This window comes from Leptinotarsa decemlineata, unplaced genomic scaffold (genome assembly GCF_025532065.1).
Source record: "Leptinotarsa decemlineata unplaced genomic scaffold, Ldec_3_MD MMD2_tig00026328_RagTag_RagTag, whole genome shotgun sequence".
Lineage (NCBI taxonomy): Eukaryota > Metazoa > Arthropoda > Insecta > Coleoptera > Chrysomelidae > Leptinotarsa > Leptinotarsa decemlineata.
In genome coordinates, this window is record NW_027412688.1 from 34,452,607 (window position 1) to 34,473,049 (window position 20,443).

General features: G+C 37.2%; 1 protein-coding gene across 2 annotated transcripts; it reads right to left on the minus strand.

Annotated features, from left to right (window-relative positions):
- Positions 1 to 909: 909 nt before the first annotated feature.
- On the minus strand, positions 910 to 19,992 carry LOC111506723 (facilitated trehalose transporter Tret1). 2 transcript variants are annotated; one of them, XM_023161916.2, is made up of 2 exons: positions 19,850 to 19,992; positions 910 to 2,532 (listed from the first exon to the last, which is right to left on the minus strand). In XM_023161916.2, exons 1-2 carry the CDS (start codon positions 19,920 to 19,922, stop codon positions 1,223 to 1,225), a joined length of 1,383 nt encoding a protein of 460 aa, XP_023017684.2. In that variant the 5' UTR covers positions 19,923 to 19,992; the 3' UTR covers positions 910 to 1,222. The 2 variants fall into 2 exon arrangements, with proteins under 2 accessions (XP_023017684.2, XP_023017683.2); XM_023161915.2 differs by lacking the exon at positions 19,850 to 19,992 and adding an exon at positions 6,295 to 6,455.
- Positions 19,993 to 20,443: the final 451 nt, after the last annotated feature.

Below are 20,443 nucleotides of genomic sequence, written 5' to 3' on the forward strand. Positions count from 1 at the left end.
CGAAACAGCAAAATGCCTGGGAATCGAATAATTTCAACGCAGCTGCAACTGCTTGTATACAACCTTCGTCTGAGAGAAAAATTGTTAATTAATAACAGCTCCATTTCGTGAACAAAGCCTCAAGTGGGAAAGAAACATACCATGTACCCACATTCTAACAGGGATCAAACCTTGTCTGGAGACTGTATGAAGGAGATATACATTTGTACTAGAAAATGAATATTTCGAAATGAAATCTCGAAATATAATTATATTTCATTTCTTCTCGAGCAACATTAATATCGATTGATCTTCTCCACATTACAGAACATTACATAACAGAATTCAAGTAAAGTAGCTGTCATTGTTCGATAGGTGTCGACAAGTTGGTGACAGGAGTTATAAATCATAATTGTATTGTATATATTCCAATAGAGATCGGTGTTCTGAAACGATTGATATAGGTATGACACTTTTGGCTGATTCAATAAACTTCCAAAAATATAAACAACTATGAAATATGTCATTACTAGTGAGACCATACCACAACTAACCGCAGAACAGTGTTGTTCCTGTTCCCGGTAAACTGTAACTTCTGAATGAGTCGCACACAAAGCGCATCATTTTGCGTTGAGAAGTTGGCAACACAGGCTAATATGTCTTCAAAAGTGATAGTTGACAATGAGGAAACCTGATTCGACATATCATAACTAACACAGAAGGTGTGAAAATGCTCTTGAGCCCTTCTGATACGTTGACTATCAATGCTGATGTGTCTACTATCAGTTTTGATACGCCATCTGTTAGTTCTGTTGTGCTAACTGTCAGTTGAATGTTTCTTAAAATTCAATATAATGAGTAAAAACATGCACTACTTGGCAATTTCAAATGTTAAAGAGTACCGTGTTGTTACGTGCAATTCATAATAAAACAACTTCAGACAATTTTAATATGTACACAATATCTATGAGAAGGTACATTCTGTAGGGAAATCACTAACAATGTAAATTGCAATATTTTATAGTACAAAACAATTCAAAATAGAAGCTGAAGGTAGAGTAAGGACCTATTATCTGCTAAAATGTTTTCGACACCTTCCTTTGTGAGGTCAAAATGCCTGCAAGCGATACTCAAAAAGGATGAATATTTTTTCAATAAAAATGGTATTAGAAGAATTTCAACTTGAAGTTGATAAAAACCAACAACAACAACAGACACTTGAATTGTCTTTCCGTATAGGCGATTATTTTCCCTCCAACAGCAACTGAATTTGATCCAGCGTTTTTCCTCTGGTCTCTGGCACATAAAATAACACTAACAGTGATGTGGTGAAAGAGCAAGAAGCAAAGAGATAGAATGGAACATGCATCCCAAAATTCTCTCTTAGTAGGTTGAATAAATAAATACTGATCATAGCTGTTGCTACATAAATCCCATCTGCTATTGCCATGCCAAGTGCCTTCATTTTGGAAGCGAATATTTCAGCTGTAATCACTATCGGTACCATTCCTAAGCCCACTTTGAAAACAGCTGCGTAAGTCATCACAGAAACTATGGGAATCCAGCTCAAGCTCTTGTACTCCCACCCGGCATTTTTCATATTAAAATAAACAGCCAGTGCTAACAGACAAACCCCCGTGAGGATACTAGATGAAATTATTAGTTTCTTCCGTCCAAACCTGTCTATAGTTACTGACGCAAAAGCTGCTGCTATAAACATCAACCCTGCAAACATTATGGCAGCGATGGGAGGCGCTACGTAAATAGATCCAGCCTCTTCTAGGACCTGGTGCATATTCATCAAAATTACGTTAATACTGCTGAGTTGCTGTGCAGCATTCAGCATGGCCATTATGAGCATTGCTTTTCTATAACTCCTGACTAGAAGTATGTCTTGGGGCCTAGCTCTCTCTGCCTTCTGTCTCTCCACTGCTAAAGATATTTCAGCCAACTCTTTTTCCACAGACCCAGAAGATCTGAATTTCTGTAGGGACACTTTAGCTTTTTCATTACTGTTATTCAACAGGAGGTAATATGGTGTTTCTGGAAGCCACGAGAAAACAATCAGTTCTATAGAGAGTAATATTACTCCTATGAGTGAGGGAACGTAAAAAGGTAAGTAGGGTCCTACGATGTATACTGTCAGCACCCCAGTGAGCATCATGAGATAGATGATGCTTGAGAGAAATCCTCTGATTTTTTGGTCGGCCATTTCTGCGATGTACATGGGAGCTGCTACGAAAGCCATATCGCCACCTATACCAGAAATCACCCTGGCTACATAAATGGTCTCTATGTTCTGAGCAAAAGCTATTATTATCCAAGCAACTAGAAGAGAGAAGGATGCAAGTAAAAGGGACTTCTTCCGACCTATTTTGTCGACAAAAAATATTGTCAAAGGTAAGCCTATTATCGCCCCCATAAGGAGCCAGGTCTCCAACCATTCCGCTTGGTTCTGGGTTATCTTGATGTGGCTTTTGTCACTGAGGAAGTATGGAATCATTGGCGAAGTCCATCCTACTGTCATTCCATCAGATATTGCCATTAGATTTGCTATAAGAAAAAAATAAACTAGTGCTTCTCGAAACAGTAAGGGTCGTTATATGGAAAATTTTAATTTCGATCGAAAGATCACAAGACACCCCTTTTAGTTGATAATGATTATAATGATAATATCGCCTTCATTATCTTCAAATACATTTCAAACAAATTAATCAGGTACCATTCAAATATTATATGAAAATAAAAGGCGACGTTCAATTCGCATGATGACAGGTCATCATTCAATAGCTCTTTCACTTGACCCCTCTGCGGCGAGTTACCCAATTGTGTTTTTTATCAAAAAAGTACTGAAAGTGATTCTGTTTGACAGAAATTTTGTCTGACTGATCTGACTGTCATTTCGATGACAATTACGGGATATCTTGAAGCCGTTTCAGAAAATTTATTTATGTAGTGGAATCACCCAGACGTTCCATAATACAGTTACTGTTTTATCTTTAGTAGTATACGAGGTTTGTTCAAAAACTAAGGTGAATTTTCATTTTCATCAAATTTGTATATATTCGTCAATTTCTATTTTATTCCCCTCGAAGAAATTCACTTCAGATATAATATGCTTGTGCAAGCGTTTGTTCCAATGCTCGAAGTCCTGATATGCACTTTTTGGTACGTCCTTGAGGTCTCTCAACGATTCGGTTTCAATCACCTTAATCGTCGCAAAACGCCGTCTTGGGAACATAAAAAAGTCGCAGGGAGCAAATCTGGTCAATACGGTGGCTGAGGCATGATTATGGTGTTGTTTTTGTCAAAAAATCATCAACAAGCAATGACGAGTGAGCAGGTGCATTGTCGTGATGAGAAATCCACAATACTGGATGTTTTCTGCGCATTGCTCCTTGCAAGCGGAGGATGACTCAAAAAATACTCCTTATTCTCCTCTTCCCCTTGGCCAAGGCCTTCGATACTGTTTCGCATCGCAAGTTAGTCGTTGAATTAGAAAGGTATGGAATTCAAGGAGTAGCTTAAGACCTTATTAAAAAGTATCTCACAAATAGAACTCAAAAAGATGAAATAGGTCAAGTTTTAAGCAATGAATTTATTGTAGAGACTGTAGTACCACAAGGGACAGTACTAGCCCCAGTACTGTTCCTTATACATTTGTCAAAATCAAAGACTTCAAGGGACATCTTATTTGTTATGCCGATGATACCGATTTGATCTTCACAATAACAAATTGGAATGAAGTCAAAAGTTTTGCAGAAACTGATTTGGAGAAGGTGGTTGAATGACAATTTATTGAACTTGAACCAACCTAAAACAAAATGTATAACATTTTCTCCAACTATTTTCGATCAAACTTCAGAACTCGTTCTAAAATTACAGAATCTACAATGTAATAACATGAATTGTAAATGTCCAAATATACAAAAAATTGACGCTTTTTCATTTTTTAGATTATGACTAGTATAAGTTCCTATAGTATGATACAAAAATATAAAATTGGGGTTCGTTTTTCATGCTAACTGCGTAAAAGTGAGTTTGTCATACTATTGGCTACATTGGAACCAAAATTAGTAAAATAATTAGCCAATATTTTCGCTATTTCCCAATGAATGTTTGTCGATATTTTCTGATGATTGGTCAGTATCTGTATTTCATTTTATCTAACTTTCATGAATAATGGTTTTTTTTGATAATCCTGCACTACCTCATTCGGTTGATGTGAGAATTATGAATGTGTAATCATTACGAATGATTCTATTGTTGTCTCCATTATCTCAGTACATATTTGGTTATCAACAGTTATATATTTATAAATAACATGATATTGAAATGAATAACCCTATAGAACATAGCGATCATAATTTTCAAATTAGATAGGCGAATCTGCTGATGTTTGTTAAGCATGCCACATTTTGGTTGCCCTTTAAATTTTCATAAATATTCAACGATGCAAGAACATTTTCAGTATCTCTGGATCCATCAGGATAGCATACAATAGTTATACAATTGCAAAGATTAGAGTTTGTCCTCACGTCAAGTGATAACAATTTTCAAAAATGAATTTGTTCTGAATTGTCACGATTGATTGAGATTTAAAACATTTTCGACATATAATATAAATCGTACGTTCTCTTCTAAAACCATACAAAATCATGATATTGTTCTATGGCAATTTCGGGATAACCTCGGGGACAGAATCGATCATTTTCCTGAAAAATAACGGGGAATTCTTGAAACACAACGCTGTAATGTAATTTGGGATGTCAAGTTAATTGTGATGAAAATGGGATGTTCTCGGGATCTCGTCTGAATATCAGCAAAACATATCCAGAAGAGAGACTAAAATCATCTGTCTGGGTTGGAATATATTGAATCACTCGATTTCCATAAACAATATTTGGTTTAGAGTGAAGCAGGAGTGTCAAGCTGAGAAACAATGACTTTTTCAAGTGACTCCAAATGCAAAGTTAAAAACAATGAGATGTGAATGACAATCGATAACTCTATAGGAAATCATGTCCAGTTTCAAGAACCAAGAAAAAATGAGACATTGAAAAACAGTCACTGGAACAGTTTAGGTGGAATCTTGACTATGAAAGGTTTACAAAACTAAGACACAGATTTTGCTGATATTCCTAGAGTACGAAATGGTTTGGACTATTCAAAATATATGGAAGAACAAATGAAATTAGATTGAATGAAATGTTGAAATTATTGAATATGTATAAAATAATCGGACTGAACTATTCAAACGAATTAGTTTCGAACAGAAGGAATGTCAAAAAAATTACCAAAAAGTAATGGCAACAATTATAAGAACATTAATTTGTCATTAAAACAAATGATTGTAACCTGAAATTGAGATGAACAAATAATGACATAAACAATGAGTGAAATGTCAATATATAACAAACGATCAAAAAGTAAAATGAAAATAGAGTAAAACAAAATGAGAGAAATCAGAATTAGAAAAATGAATTCACTTCACTATTTGTACTTACAAAATATTCAACATATAAATACTATTTCGATGTGAATATTTTTGGTATTTTCCATAATTTAAACGTATTTTATTGAAAAACCATCTTTTCCAGTACTTTGATGATTGTCTTCCCGGTTGTACTGTCGCCAATCAGAACCAGAAATAAACGGCCATCGTCGACTTCATCGAATCGCGTACACGCAATTTCGTCGCTGACGATATTAATCGACTTTTTTTTACGTTGTCAAGTGCATTGACTCGAATGGTTCTTATTTCGTTTGAATTACATGAGTATTCACTGAAATATTACAGTTTGACGAGGACTCATAAACGGATAAAACTTTTGAAACAACTTGATAATATTTGTTTGAAGGTGATTGACAATGTTTCATGATGAATTTCATTAGTTCGGACTTTCATTGTCTAATATTATATAAAATGATTTGAAATCCCTGAATGAATCGAAACAAATGAAAAATAAAAAAATAGCTGAAAATAACAATCATATCAACAATTACAGTGAAATAAAATAAAAGTAAAAAATAGAACAATTAAACAAAAAATGAAAAATAAAAATTGAGGAATTCCAAGCCAAGTTACTTCGGGTGATGACTCACTTGTATTTCATTTCACTATAATTTCATTTAAGATTTTTTGCTCAATATAATAGTTATTTTCAGCTATTCTTTTTTATTTTTCATTTGAATTGGTTCTGTCAGGGATTTCAAATCATTTTATATAATATTAGACAATGGAAGTCCGAACTAATGAAATTCAACTTGATAATATCATTATTATTATACCATCTGATTTGATTGAAGACTCACCTACTACTGCTGCGAAAATTTGAAAAAGTACTCCTGAATTACAAACATTTTTACTAGTCACCTGCATTTTCATAATAAAGAAGCGTCTGTTCTTTTTGTAGCTGTACAGTTTTCTTGATGTTATTAAATAATGAAGTTATTTATTGAAGAATAATGATATCTTGACGCTGTTTAATGTTCAGAATCCTCATTCATTCACAACTAACTCCCAGGCAATAAATAACTCAGTACTAGTGACTTTTGAATAAACTGCCTTAAGATTCTGACAGTCTGTTCAAAATGTGTTATGCAGTAAAAAATATCACTGGAGAAAATGCAAAATGGGTTTATTCAGTATTACAGTATGAACTGCTATATTAAGGTTCCTGATCTCAATTTCAAAAAAAAATTGTATACTTCAAAAATTCCGAAAATTATATTCAAGGCCCCGTAGGATGTCGCGAGCACTCATTTGAGTTTTGATGTTAGCCTGTCTGTACATTTCTACTAATGTACGTGAAAGATAACGAATCAAATTTCATTGAAAACTCTAATGTATTTTCTTGCTGAAAGGAACGATGAACTTCGAATCATAGTGGGTCGTTGCCTGCAGGTTTTCTTGTCTGACGTTTCATCTACTACTGCGGTAGACATCATCAAAGGTGAAATGGTAACGCTCGCAGTGTCCAAGTTGGTTAGATTGGGTAAGGTTAGTTCCAAAGTTAGTGGGTTTACCAAGAGTTTATTTTAGCTCACACCTATTTACACAGCTTCCTAACGGAGCCGATTACTTTGTATGGTGAGTGGTCTTTCAGGTCAGATGTTAAAAGTATGGCTCTACTGAACTCGACAAAACCTTATTCGGTCCCCAGCGGGGCAGACACAAAGTATGTGCTTTGCTGTTTCATCATTTTCCAATGAGAGGTGACACACATTGTCTTCCGACAGTCTGAGTATCTGCATATAATGATTCAAATGACAGTGACCTGTAAGAAGGCCTGTAAGACATCGTAGTTCATCCCTATTGTAGTCCAACAACTGTTTGGTATCAAGCTTCGAAGGGTGAATAAACACCTTGGACTGAGTCAGTCCTGGAACATTCTGTCAGAAGTCCATAAATCTTCTTGACATCCAGGTGTTCAATCTTTGTTTGGCAAAGTTTGGCAAAGCCTAAAGCGATGCCAATGACAGGTTCTGGTCCGTTGAAGCTGCTTGCAGCACCCTCACTTGCAGAAAATTCAGCAGCCCCATTGCCTTCCAGGCCAGTATGTCGAGGAATCCAGACCAAAGACAATCTGTTGAGTCTTTCCATCGAGGAGAGTTGTTTCTGGCAATTTGCTTCCAATTTAGACTTTGCTCGGTAGGACCCAAAAGCTTTCAACGCCGCTTGACTGTCCGAGAATATTTTTATTGACTTGTGTATGAGGTTGGATTCTTCCAATCTCTCCGCACACAATTCAATAGCGTAGATTTTCGCTTGAAATATAGTCACAGAGGTGCTTTAGCAGGTTGATATCTCTCTCCTGGGTATGCGACTGAAAACACCTGCACCAGAACCGGAAAGTGTTTTCGATCCATCTGTCTACCAACAACTATCTGCTCTTAATATTTCTTTCTCCTGGAGGATCCAGTCCTCTCTGCTACTGCGGTAGACATCATCAAAGGAGAAATGGTAACGTTCGCATTGTCCAAGTTGGTGCTCGAGTTGTTATTCCCTTTGTTCCAAATCCATTTACTAGGATTCTGGTATTTGTCTCTGGTTTTATATTATTATTAGTGAGCGTGGCTTGGTTTCTCCTGACTGAATTACCTGATATTATTTGTGTGCAAATACGACTCTTCAAGGCGAGGCCATTAGGTTCACGGTCACCAGAGGCTGCTCTCAAGGTGGGGTACTTCTCCCCTTCTGTGATCGCTCCTGATAGATAGTCTGCTTGATGCTCTCGACAGAAAAAAAGTAGATCTGTAAGCTTATGCAGATGACCTCGTCATCTTAGCAAGGTCCACGTCGGAAAGGGTAGCTTGTAATATCCTCCAAAGAACAATGGACGTTGTTAACAGTTGGTGCCTAACGGAGCAGATATCAACCCCAGCATAACTGTGATAATCCCCTTCACCAGAAGGAGCAAATTGGACGATCTAACGCCATTTTCTCTCATAGGTGAGGTCATTCCATTTGGAATGGAGGATACATATTTTGGCATTGTCCTTGATAAAAAACTCACCTGGAACGCTCACTTGGAAAAAGTTTTACACAAAGCCGGACTGTGCCTATGGACATGTCGAAGGATTTGTGGTTAACTTGGGGTTTAGGTCCGAAACAAATCCATTGGATTAATATGACGATTGTCATATCAATGATCACTCATGGTGCCTGGTGGCCGAAAACTTTTAAAGAAAACTACCCAGGCGAAGCTCTCTGGCTTACAGAGACAGGCTTGTCAGGCCATCAGTGGTGACATCAGAACCACACCGTCAGCGGCCATGAAGATCCTTGTGGATCTACCTCCTCTTCACATTTTTCTGAAAAAAGAGGGTAGCCACTACATATAGACTTGTGCAAATTGCCAATTGCACAAATCAATTTAATGCAGAGTGCAACAGACTGTTGGTTGACACTGGAAGTCACAGCATTCTGGAAAGGACCTCTGACTTCATGTCTCCAACTGTCAACTACGAACTGCCTGTACTGTTCCCGAGTAGAGAGGACTGGTAGCCATAAAACACGTTGTGTTCACTGACGTTTCTATTACCGTGTCGTGACAACGATATGATCCCTAAATGACTTCGGACAAAAAGGAATTTCAAGACACCACCTGCCGATAAAAGCGACAAATGTGCCGAGAGAGCTTTATTGAGAGATAGAATCCATCAGAACAGAAAAGAATTAGCCCTCGTCCATGGTAATTCGAGGCACTGGTGGGACAAAAAAGGAGTAGCCAACGTTCACGTCGAACTGAGGCACCGCACTATCAAACTTGGTAATTCGATGCACTGGTGGAAAAAAATTGACAGTTGACACGGTGGAAACCGCAAGATCAGCCAATACCAGGAGATATATAAAGAAATACGAAAGTCTGAGTAAGAGCCAGAAAAACCACAGTACAACAGTGATCAGTCTCTCTAGTCAGACACTGTCAGAAGACGAGTGCGGCATACTCGCCAGAAGTGGAAACTTTGCTATAGCTCCAGCTAAGGTTCCCCACAAGGATATCATTGTCAATGTCGAATCAAGTATGCATAGTTTACCTAACAACACTTCCGAGGAAATCCACACAGAAATGTCAAGGATTCTATTGCGCGTAAAACCATCCAAGGCCAACACAACACGACAGAAACGAGAAGCGCTGAAAAATCTCATTACAGATGATAATATCCTGTTATTGCCTGCTGACCCAGGAAAGAAGATTTTGAGAAGAACGAATCTCCTTATACATTCATCAAATCTTGGAGAGAACACGAAAAAGGTCATACAATAAACCTTAGCCTTTTCGCCACGACTATATGGCTCGCCAAAAATTCAAGATAATGTGCCACTTAGACCTATCGTGAATGCAATAGGTTCACCAACTTATGAGCTGGCAAAATAATTGACAACCATAATAATTGCTGCGTTATGATGCCATACCACGTCCGTGGTATGAAAAGCCGCTGGAGAGACACTAAACGGACTCTAGCCTTCTTGGAAGTTCTTGTGAGCAGACGTGAATATGGTAAATTGGGCCACAAAGGGTACAGGAAACCAACACACACAGGCAGGTATCTGAACAAAAAGTCTAACCACCAGTCACAATTAAAGAGAGGGATGATTAAAACTTTGGTTGAGAGAACACGATGTATCTGTGAACCTGAGAGTTTTCTTGAGGAATTTAAACACCTAAAAATGCCTTCAAAGGGCACAGCAGAGGAGATTTCGAGCGGGTCATACGACCCATAATAGTGACCGCCAAACTACCCCCAGCTAGGCTGGTCAAGGGATAAGCTTTCCTGCCCTATGTTAAAAATGGTACAGACCGGATGGGGGGAAACTTGAAGAAACAAGATATGAAACCAATATTTAGGCCAACAAAAACTATCAGACAAATATCTAAGGTCAACTGAGAACCTCAGGGAACCTTTAGCAACACCCAGGGTATACCGGATTACTTAGAGCTGCGGCTCGGTCTACATTGGAACCACAAAAAAAGTGCAGGTACCGACTCATCAGAAGTATAGGTGCCCGTCTCTCTGAATGCTCCCAACAAAGAAGGCACTCACATTATTTCGTTCGAAGATACGGTAATACTTGATGGAACTCAAAATTACTATCTAGAGTATAGTGATCCCGAGTAGAGAGGACTGGATCCTCCGGGATCCTCCGGCGTTGGAAGTTCTTGGCTCCTACCGAGCAACGTCTAAATTAATAGTAAATTTCCAAAAACGACTCTCCTCGATGGGAAGACTTAACAGATTTTCTCTGGTCTGGATTTCAGCTACACTAGTCTGGAAGGCAATGAAGATGCTGAATCTCTTGCAAAGAAGGGTGCTGCAAGCAGCTTCTTCGTGGCATCGCTTTAGGCTTTTCCAAACAAAGATTGAACACCTGCATGGCAAGAAGATTTATGGACTCCTGGCAGAATCTTCCAAGGCGTTTATTCACTCTTCGAATCTTGATACCAAACAGTTGTTGGACTACAGTAGGGATGCACCACGATGTCTAACAGGCCTTCTTACAGGTCAATCTCATTTGAATCATCATATGTAGAGACGCGGACTGTCGGAAGATCGTGTGTGTCGCCTCTGTTTGGAAAATGATGGAACAGCAGAGCACATACTTTGTGTCTGCCCCGCTGGGGATTGAATCAACGTTTTTAGAGTTCGGCACAGCCGTACTCTTACCATCCGGCCTGAAAAACCACTCACCATACGAACTAATCGGCTTCATTAAGAAGCTGGATTTAGTTGGTCGAGTGTGAATAGGTTTGAGCCACAATAAACTTTCGCGGGTTGCGGTGGAGGGTCGAATAGACCCACTCACTTTGGACCCAACCCAACCTAACCTATATGGAGAGACAATAGAACACGGGGATAATTTCAATAGGAAAAAAGAGGCAATGAAAATTAATAAATTCTGGCTACCTACCTTTCGACTTTCAGAGTTGGAATTTGCAAAAAAAAGATATGAAATAGGTATGTGGCTTTTCTGCGTTCCGTAGATTAGACTGATGTTTCGTTCTGGGTATCAGCCCAGATCTTTCAATAGAATAACCCGTGTCGATTATAAATTATATTATTATGTACTTGAGGAGTCTACGCGTGAATCAAAACTCACTGAATTTCGAATCGCACATACTTCTCACTAGTTTACGGCTCCGTCGCTTTTCTGGTATTCAGGAAACGCGCCATAGATAAACTGGAATCCTATTCCAAAGAAACTCCCTCACCCGACGATACATTACGGAAAATTGCGTCTATGGCTTTTCCGAGCGAGACGTCTTTTCCGTATTGTATTTCTGGAAGTGCGTCATAATTCCTCTAAACGACGTCTCTGTCTCAAACTGATGCCGGAAAAACAATCTCTGAAGAATGAACGATCGCTGCTGTTGACATCTAGCATCGGAATAAATATATAAAATCAAGACACCCATGCAACACTTCGATGCCGTGATGCCACATGTTTTGGAAAAGTATATTTTGTACAGAATTTTTGTATCTATGGTATTCAACATTTCATTGAGAGATTTGCACAGACCAGTTCAACACATGTGTAGCTATATGTTAGCTTTCTCAGGCCTGAGGTAGCTATTGTATAGCAAAACACGTGTTGTGGTTTCGTAAACTGTTCAGAACAACTTTTAGATTGAAGTGTTGATTGAATACGTTACAGAATTTCATCAAGTACCGACTACATCACATATCTGGATTTTGATTTTTCTAAATTGAAGTTTTACTATACACTGACGTTTTCTGTGATGTGCTTTTTTCAGACATTGTTTATTAACAATTATCAAAAATGTTTTTTTTATGAAGAGTATCCTATGTTACTTCTGTTACCTCCAAGAAATTTCATGATGATTGGTTGAGTAGTTTTCGCGTGAAACGGTAATAAACAAACTTACATTAGCATTTATAATAGGATAGCAAAGGATTACAATAACAATCATGCAATCTTGTTGTTGGACAACATGCATGCGGCTTTTTTGAATTTCCTCCTAAACAAAAGTTCCTTCCTGTGTATGATATCAGCTTGGGGCCACTTGATGTTATATTTCGGACCCATCAACATCAAATTCATAACAGGATAGGATTTATAATAGGACAGCATAGGATTACAACAACAATCATTCAATCTTGTTGTTGGACAACATGCATGCGGCTTTCCTGAATTTCCTCCTGAACTAATGTTCCTTCTTGTGTATGATATCAGCTTGGGGCCCCTTGATGTAATGTTTCGGACCCATCAACATCAAATTCATAACAGGATAGGATTTATAATAGGATAGCATAGGATTACAATAACAATCATTCAATCTTGTTGTTGGACAACATGCATGCGGCTTTTTTGAATTTCCTCCTAAACAAAAGTTCCTTCCTGTGTATGATATCAGCTTGGGGCCACTTGATGTTATATTTCGGACCCATCAACATCAAATTCATAACAGGATAGGATTTATAATAGGACAGCATAGGATTACAACAACAATCATTCAATCTTGTTGTTGGAAAACATGCATGCGGCTTTCCTGGATTTCCTCCTGAACCAATGTTCCTTCTTGTGTATGATATCAGCTTGGGGCCCCTTGATGTTATGTTTCGGACCCATTAACATCAAATTCATAACAGGATAGGATTTATAATAGGATAGCACAGGATTACAATAACAATCATTCAATTTTGCTGTTGGACAACATGCATGCGGCTTTTCTGAATTTCCTCCTGAACCAATCTTCCTTCTTGTGTATGATATCAGCTTGGGGCCCCTTGATGTTATGTTTCGGACCCATCAACATCAAATTCATAACAGGATAGGAGTTATAATAGGATAGCACAGGATTACAATAACAATCATTCAATTTTGCTGTTGGACAACATGCATGCGGCTTTTTTGAATTTCCTCCTGAACCAATCTTCCTTCTTGTGTATGATATCAGCTTGGGGCCCCTTGATGTTATGTTTCGGACCCATCAACATCAAATTCATAACAGGATAGGATTTATAATAGGACAGCATAGGATTACAACAACAATCATTCAATCTTGTTGTTGGAAAACATGCATGCGGCTTTCCTGGATTTCCTCCTGAACCAATGTTCCTTCTTGTGTATGATATCAGCTTGGGGCCCCTTGATGTTATGTTTCGGACCCATAAACATCAAATTCATAACAGGATAGGATTTATAATAGGACAGCATAGGATTACAACAACAATCATTCAATCTTGTTGTTGGAAAACATGCATGCGGCTTTCCTGGATTTCCTCCTGAACCAATGTTCCTTCTTGTGTATGATATCAGCTTGGGGCCCTTTGATGTAATGTTTCGGACCCATCAACATCAAATTCATAACAGGATAGTATTTATAATAGGATAGCACAGGATTACAATAACAATCATTCAATCTTGTTGTTGGACAACATGCATGCGGCTTTTCTGAATTTCCTCCTGAACCAATCTTCCTTCTTGGGTATGATATCAGCAAGGGGCCACTTGATGTTATGTTTTGGATCCATCAACATCAAATTTATAATAGTATATGATTAATAATAGGATTGCATAGGATTACAATAACAAACATTCAATCTTGCTGTTGGACAACATGCATACGGCTTTTTTGAATTTCCTCCTAAACCAATGTTCCTTCCTGATGTTCCTTCCTGTGTATGATATCAGCTTGGGGTCACTTGATGTTATGTTGATGGGTCAGAACATGCTCTCTTATTCCTGATTTGCTGGTTTCCCCTCGCTGTGTGTGTTTCTTGTACTCTGCAATGCGAACTTTCAATATCCTCTCAGTTTCACCGACACAGGATTTTCCGCACTCACAGGGTATCCGGTAAATGCAATTCTTGGAATCGCAGTCCGCCTGGTGGCCTGGTTTTCGTGAGGCTGCTAGGGATAGTGTTTCTGGATCTGAAGCAGGTTCTGATATTGTACTTGGGCCCAATTCATCTTACCCTTTCCGATAATTATCTGATGTAAAGAAATGCAAGCACTGGCCGTGACGGCTTCTCTTCCTTGCCAGATGCCTGCTTTCTTTCAGCCAAAGTCTGTTTCACTATCGTTTTAGAGTAGCCATTCCTTTGAAGATAATTTTTGATGATGTCTAGTTCTTTCTCGAGACCTTCCTGCGTATAACAGAGCCCGAAATTAATGTCTAATGGAGTCTTGATGAGTCCTCTTTCAGATTTACAGATATTTCCCACAAGAAATACACAACGTTTTCAGGAAGTTTATTCCACATGAAGGCAGTTCTCTCCAAATGGAATAGTTCTCGAACAGTGAAGAGGCTATGTTCACATTTTTCTACACTAAAATGTAAATTTCCAACAAAGGTTACATTCTCCACAAGTTACAGGATTTGACAGTTTCAAATTTTGCGCCAGGTAAGCTAAAATTACATTCTCTGTAATCTTTCAGACAATAATTGTGCTGTAGCAGCAGCTGCTGCATTGAAAATTTAGTGAGGCCCATTTTCGAACTCACCATCCCTTCTGCTTTCCATAGTTCATTGCGTTAATTGCGAACAAAAACTATGCAAGCTTTCAAAAATTAAAATACCAACTAATTTTATGTCAGATTGGACTGGGCTGGGAAAACGCTCCTTAGTCGAAGAAAAAACAAAATATTTGATGATTCTATATAAACTCTAAATACTCTTTTCAGTACAAATAATAAGTGTATTCACAAGTATGCATCTTGTTCTCATTTTACACATAATGGAAAAATGAATAGAAAGAATTTCATATCATTTTAGAACTAGCGAATGTTTTGTGGTAAACGTGGCAATGCTGAACCGCAAACTGAGTAATATTTCATGGATGTAATATGACCCTTTTTTGGAGTTCGTGGAGTATAAGAGATTTTTCCAGGAGATGTCAGCTTTGGGTGAAATTCCCAACGAAAAGATTTCCTGCACAGATTACTTATTTCAACGTTCAAGTACATGTCCAAACAATATGTGAACATTTAGTTACAAAGAGGATATTTATTTTGCTTTCCTCATCCCTTTCACAGAATACCGTCTGGTGGAAGTTGGAAGAGTTCGCTAAAGAAAAATGAAAAGTAAATTGCACGTCGTTTTTAGCGGTCGACAAGAAATATTAAATCGTCATGATGATGAAAAACCTTTTCGGTGAAGTTTTATACTGCGGGATTCGGGTGCTTCTATAGAGGAAGAGTCGTTTCGTTTTATGAATGGTACGGGATGTTCATAATCTTTCAAAGGAATGGCAACTCCCGAAAACGACTGAAATTTTACAGAGATTGAAGGGTACGTCCAGGAAGTACTAAGGATTCTATAAAAATATTTAGATTAGGAGAGCGTTCATACAGAGTTTTTCTGAAAGCAATCACCAATCTGGAACGGATTTTTTTGTGCATTAATCTGAGAGTGGCCCAAAGGAAAACGTTCAAACCTCAGGATCATCAAAGTAGTATCAACACATATACAGTTTGTTTTTGTGGAAAACATGTATCACTTTCAAGACTTATGAGAAGTAGTACATTGTACATGATACAGTATTGACGACGTGAAATAATCTCAAATCTCCATTTCACATAAACTGATGAAAACGACGCAGAGTTTGAACTCCAGGAAGGAGTTCAAATTCTGCGCAGTTTCAGTGAATTCAGTTCGTTGAATCCGCTTTAACCTCTGCGAAATACTCGCATGAACTTCATGAAACGTGACACATAGTCGTGGAAATGTAAATTCATGAATACTCTCATAATTTGACGGAGAAGCATATTTAAATTGAGTCGGGCTCACCTAATAAATGGGATAGTGGTTCGGTAACTGGGAATATAATTTGATACAACATAATTGAAAATATGGAAAAATGATTCAACTGGAGGTTTTATTATGTTGCAGGACTTTTCTGGGGCTACAGAAAATGAGAGATGGATTTGATAGGTTTATCCAGTTGTTGGCACGGTTATTTGCGGAATTACAGAATTATGTTGAAAATTTTTTGCCAAAAAAATTATCCTATCAAATTTGTCTATTTCTAGTCATGTGTGTCGAAATAACCAATGAAACCATCATTACACTGAAAATTTTTTGCCAAAAAAATTATCCTATCAAATTTGTCTATTTCTAGTCATGTGTGTCGAAACCAATGAAACCATCATTACACTGATAACTACCTATGGATAGTTTTCACGGGTAGCTATCACTTATGTCATGACATTGCTAAGCAACCAACACAATAAAGTTGTTTGACATTTCAGTAATTCAATTTATTTCGAAAATGTCACTTCCTCGCTTTGGTGTTCAAAATGATGCGGCAATTGACAAAATCATTGAAGAAAATACACCAAAAAATACTGTCAATAGTAAAAAATACACTTGGAAAATATTTATGGAGTTTTGTGATGCCAGAAAATATGAATTGGATGGAAATCGTACTCTCGAAGAGCTTGCATTAATACTCAAGGATTGGGCGATTAATATGAGAAAAAAGGATAGCACAGAGTTTAAGGAGGCTACTGTTAAAACCGTATGGAATATAACAAGCAAATTATTACAAGAAAAGTATTACAAGGAGTACAATATCATACTAGACCCCTTTAAAAGTGTTGCATTCAAACAAGCGCGGAATGCACGCGACGCAGCACGAAGAAATTTACAAACAGATCCCACTAAACGCAAAACAAGCTCAGTACCATTAACTTCAAATGAAATGAGTAAAATTATAAACTTTTGGGATGAAAATACCCCTATAGGACTCCTACGCAAATTTTATCACATAGCAGCGGTGGAATTGGCTTGGAGAGGTGGTGAAGGTGCTGCTTGCTTAGTTGATTATTTTCATATCGAAAAGGACAACAATGGATCTCCAACTAATAGGATAGAATATAATCCAATTTTCAGTAAAACCTGCCAAGGGGGTTCAAAGAACTGCGCCTCTAGCAAATGGTTAGTTCAAAATAGTGATAACAATGCTTGTCCCGTCAGATTATTCATTAAATTATTATCAAAACGAGGCACAAATATCAAGACAAATAGACTATTTTTAAGGCCAAATCGTCACTGGAAGACAGGAAGTGATAACTGGTATGACAATATGCCTCTGGGTAGAAATATAATCAACGGATGGACGAAATCTTCTGCTGAAGCAATTGGCTTGGATACGAAACAGAGGAAAATAACCAATCACTCTAATAGAGCAACTGCAGTCAGTCAACTAGCTAAGAGTGGAGTTCAAGAACAGCAATTGTTGAAAATTACTGGGCACAATTATGGAAATTCCATAAAACCTTATTTGAATATTGATCAGGAACATCATAACCAAATAATCAATAGTATGCGTGGAAACACCTATGCAGTAACCGAGGCAAATACAGCAAGATCAACGGAATATCATTATACGAATTGTTCTTTTAATAACTGTGTGTTCAATTAATAATTTTGTTCGAATTGCAAAAAATTTTCTCACCGAATATCCCTTGAACATTGATAAATAACTCATAATTTTATCACAACTTCCTCAAGCACGTTATTTTAGGTAACATCCCTCCGCCTTCGGCGTCGGGATGTTACCAAATAACGTGCTTTCGAAAACTGATAAAATTATTTCGTTAGTTATCAATGTCCTTGGGATATTATAGCTGAAAACTGTATAATGAAAATGTAAACCACAGTTTGATGAACTTTTTTCCATTCAACTGTAGCTCATTGATCTGCTCATTTTGTTATATACAGGGTACTTCGAATTCGATCCCCACTATTGGGATCTCCTGAACTACAGGAGATACATCGAAGCTTACATTAAGGCAAAGTTGCGCTTAGTTCTATTGCTATCCCACGCACTTTTTGTGATGAGCCAGTTTCTACCAGAGTCCTCAAATCCTCGTCATGGATTATTGTAGGTCAACAACTTCGGGGTTCATCTTCCAAGCTAAAATCTCTGGAACGAAATTTCGGAAACCAATTTCAAACAGTGCGTTAGTTAACATATTCAATGTTTATAGTAAATTTTTCGAACTGTTTTTTCATGGACAAAACACAAGCACTCAAGGAAAATCCTTAAGCCATTATTGCATTACCCCGGACTAGGATGACTAAGTCATTTGATTACTCTAGGTCGTTTTGCTCCGGAAGACCCAGTAATTAGTTTCTACAATTTTCAAAGTTCTTTGAGGACGGCTCCTTGGTATAGTCTATACGAAGTCAATCCGAACTTTTGTACTCTTCACTACTAAAGAGTGTAGGTTTGTTTAAAATCAAATCAACTCTGAAAAAAAATTTTATATCACGCCGTCCATGCCATGCACAGAAACTGCCGAGATTCGGTAATTATTTAGTTTTTATGCCATTCGAATCGACTTCATATATTCTATATTTATACCACTACTGTTCAATCTATAATCAATCTCTCTCGTAGTAACCTATTACGAATTGATGTGCATGATAAAATATAGGGTGTTCCATTAAAAAAATATTTTATGGAATTTTTTCAAAACACGATTGTCAATTTTTTTTTCTCGGTATCGAGAGGGCCATCGAAAATGCTACTGGTTTGTCTATTCAACCGAATGCGTAGCATCATTAATAACAAAGTTGGCAATGGTACGGAATTAATTTGGAACACCCTGTATAACTAACGTTACTGAAGTTTCATCCTATAAGGACATTTATGAAAGAATACAGTTTATTGTATTCGTTTGAAAATGTTCATGTAGGGCGAAACTGCAGTAATTTTAATTAAAAATACAAGGAATTATAAAAACAGGAAGTTTTGTTTCCCATGTTTCATGTATGAATTGGGCTTCCAATTGCTTCCGCATCTACCATATTACCCAGAACTGGCTCCCAGCCACTTTTTCTTGTTCTCAGACCTCGTACTACGAAAATCTCATCGAAAAATTGTGTGACCATAATAATCTTTGTATCGTCTTCAAAGGCGACTATATTGAATAATAAAATCAAATTTAATTAAAAAAAATCTATGTTAGCGTATGAACATTTCAGCCCAACTGGTATGTAGTGTTGTTGTATTTGTATTTAGTTGTATCTAATAATCGAGCTTATGTAGCCGTATGTACCCAGCACAGTGCGTTCATAGTTTAGTGGTAGAAAAAAATTCTTTGAACAATATATTTCATCTCTACCTTTGCGTCGACTGTTGCATTCATTTATTTAGTTTCATACGTATTTTTGTGATTTTTTTTTGTATCTATCAATGCAATGAAACCATTACTATAATCATAAAGAAAATATTTCAAACATTCAGATGTATAGTTGATCTGCTTATAGATAGAAATGACACGATTTCAACACCGAAACTATATTACAAATCAGAATCCGGCCAAATGGATGGTGTTATGTGTTAAACTTGACAGAATCATGGATAACGCCTTTAAAAAAATGTTACTTACCTATGAAAGCAGCAAACAATTGGAATATGGTTCCATTAGATACACTGCCTTTCTTTTCGTTATTTTCAATCATTGTTAGACGTTTCTAACTTTCAAATAATGACTGATATATCTCTTTCGACGATGACGGTGGAAATTATCTACACGAAAATGGATTTTATGCACATATCATGAATAACAGACTTGATAAGGAATTTGGGAAGAGTATGTGTTAGAATGAGTGGGTGTAATTAGTGTTATAATAAACGTAGAATGGAATCTGCAGAATGCAGTTTTTCATTTGATTGACCAAATTGATTCTGACCAAATTGATTGATTACCAATTGATTACCAACCAATAACAATTCTGTTTTTTCATTAATATAACTTCATTGATTTTAAAACAATTTTCTCTTTCAACAAATATCCAACCTTCCTATGGCAGGGTTTTACTTTCATTTAACAACACCTCCTTACTCGTTTTCCTCTAGACTAATGAGTATATTTGTCAATTAATTAACTTATTTGATTTTTGGGTTTTCTCATTGATTTACTTACAGAATAGCAGATGTCTCTGATCACACATGCACCATAATAGTTCTCTTTTGTTCCATA

Bases quoted from the DNA above. Each gene is read 5' to 3' on its own strand.
- LOC111506723 (XM_023161916.2), bottom strand. From the start codon at position 19,922: ATGATTGAAAATAACGAAAAGAAAGGCAGTGTATCTAATGGAACCATA. The intron at 2,533-19,849 runs GTAAGTAACATT...TTTTTCTTATAG, and splicing joins ATTGTTTGCTGCTTTCATAG to CAAATCTAATGGCAATATCT.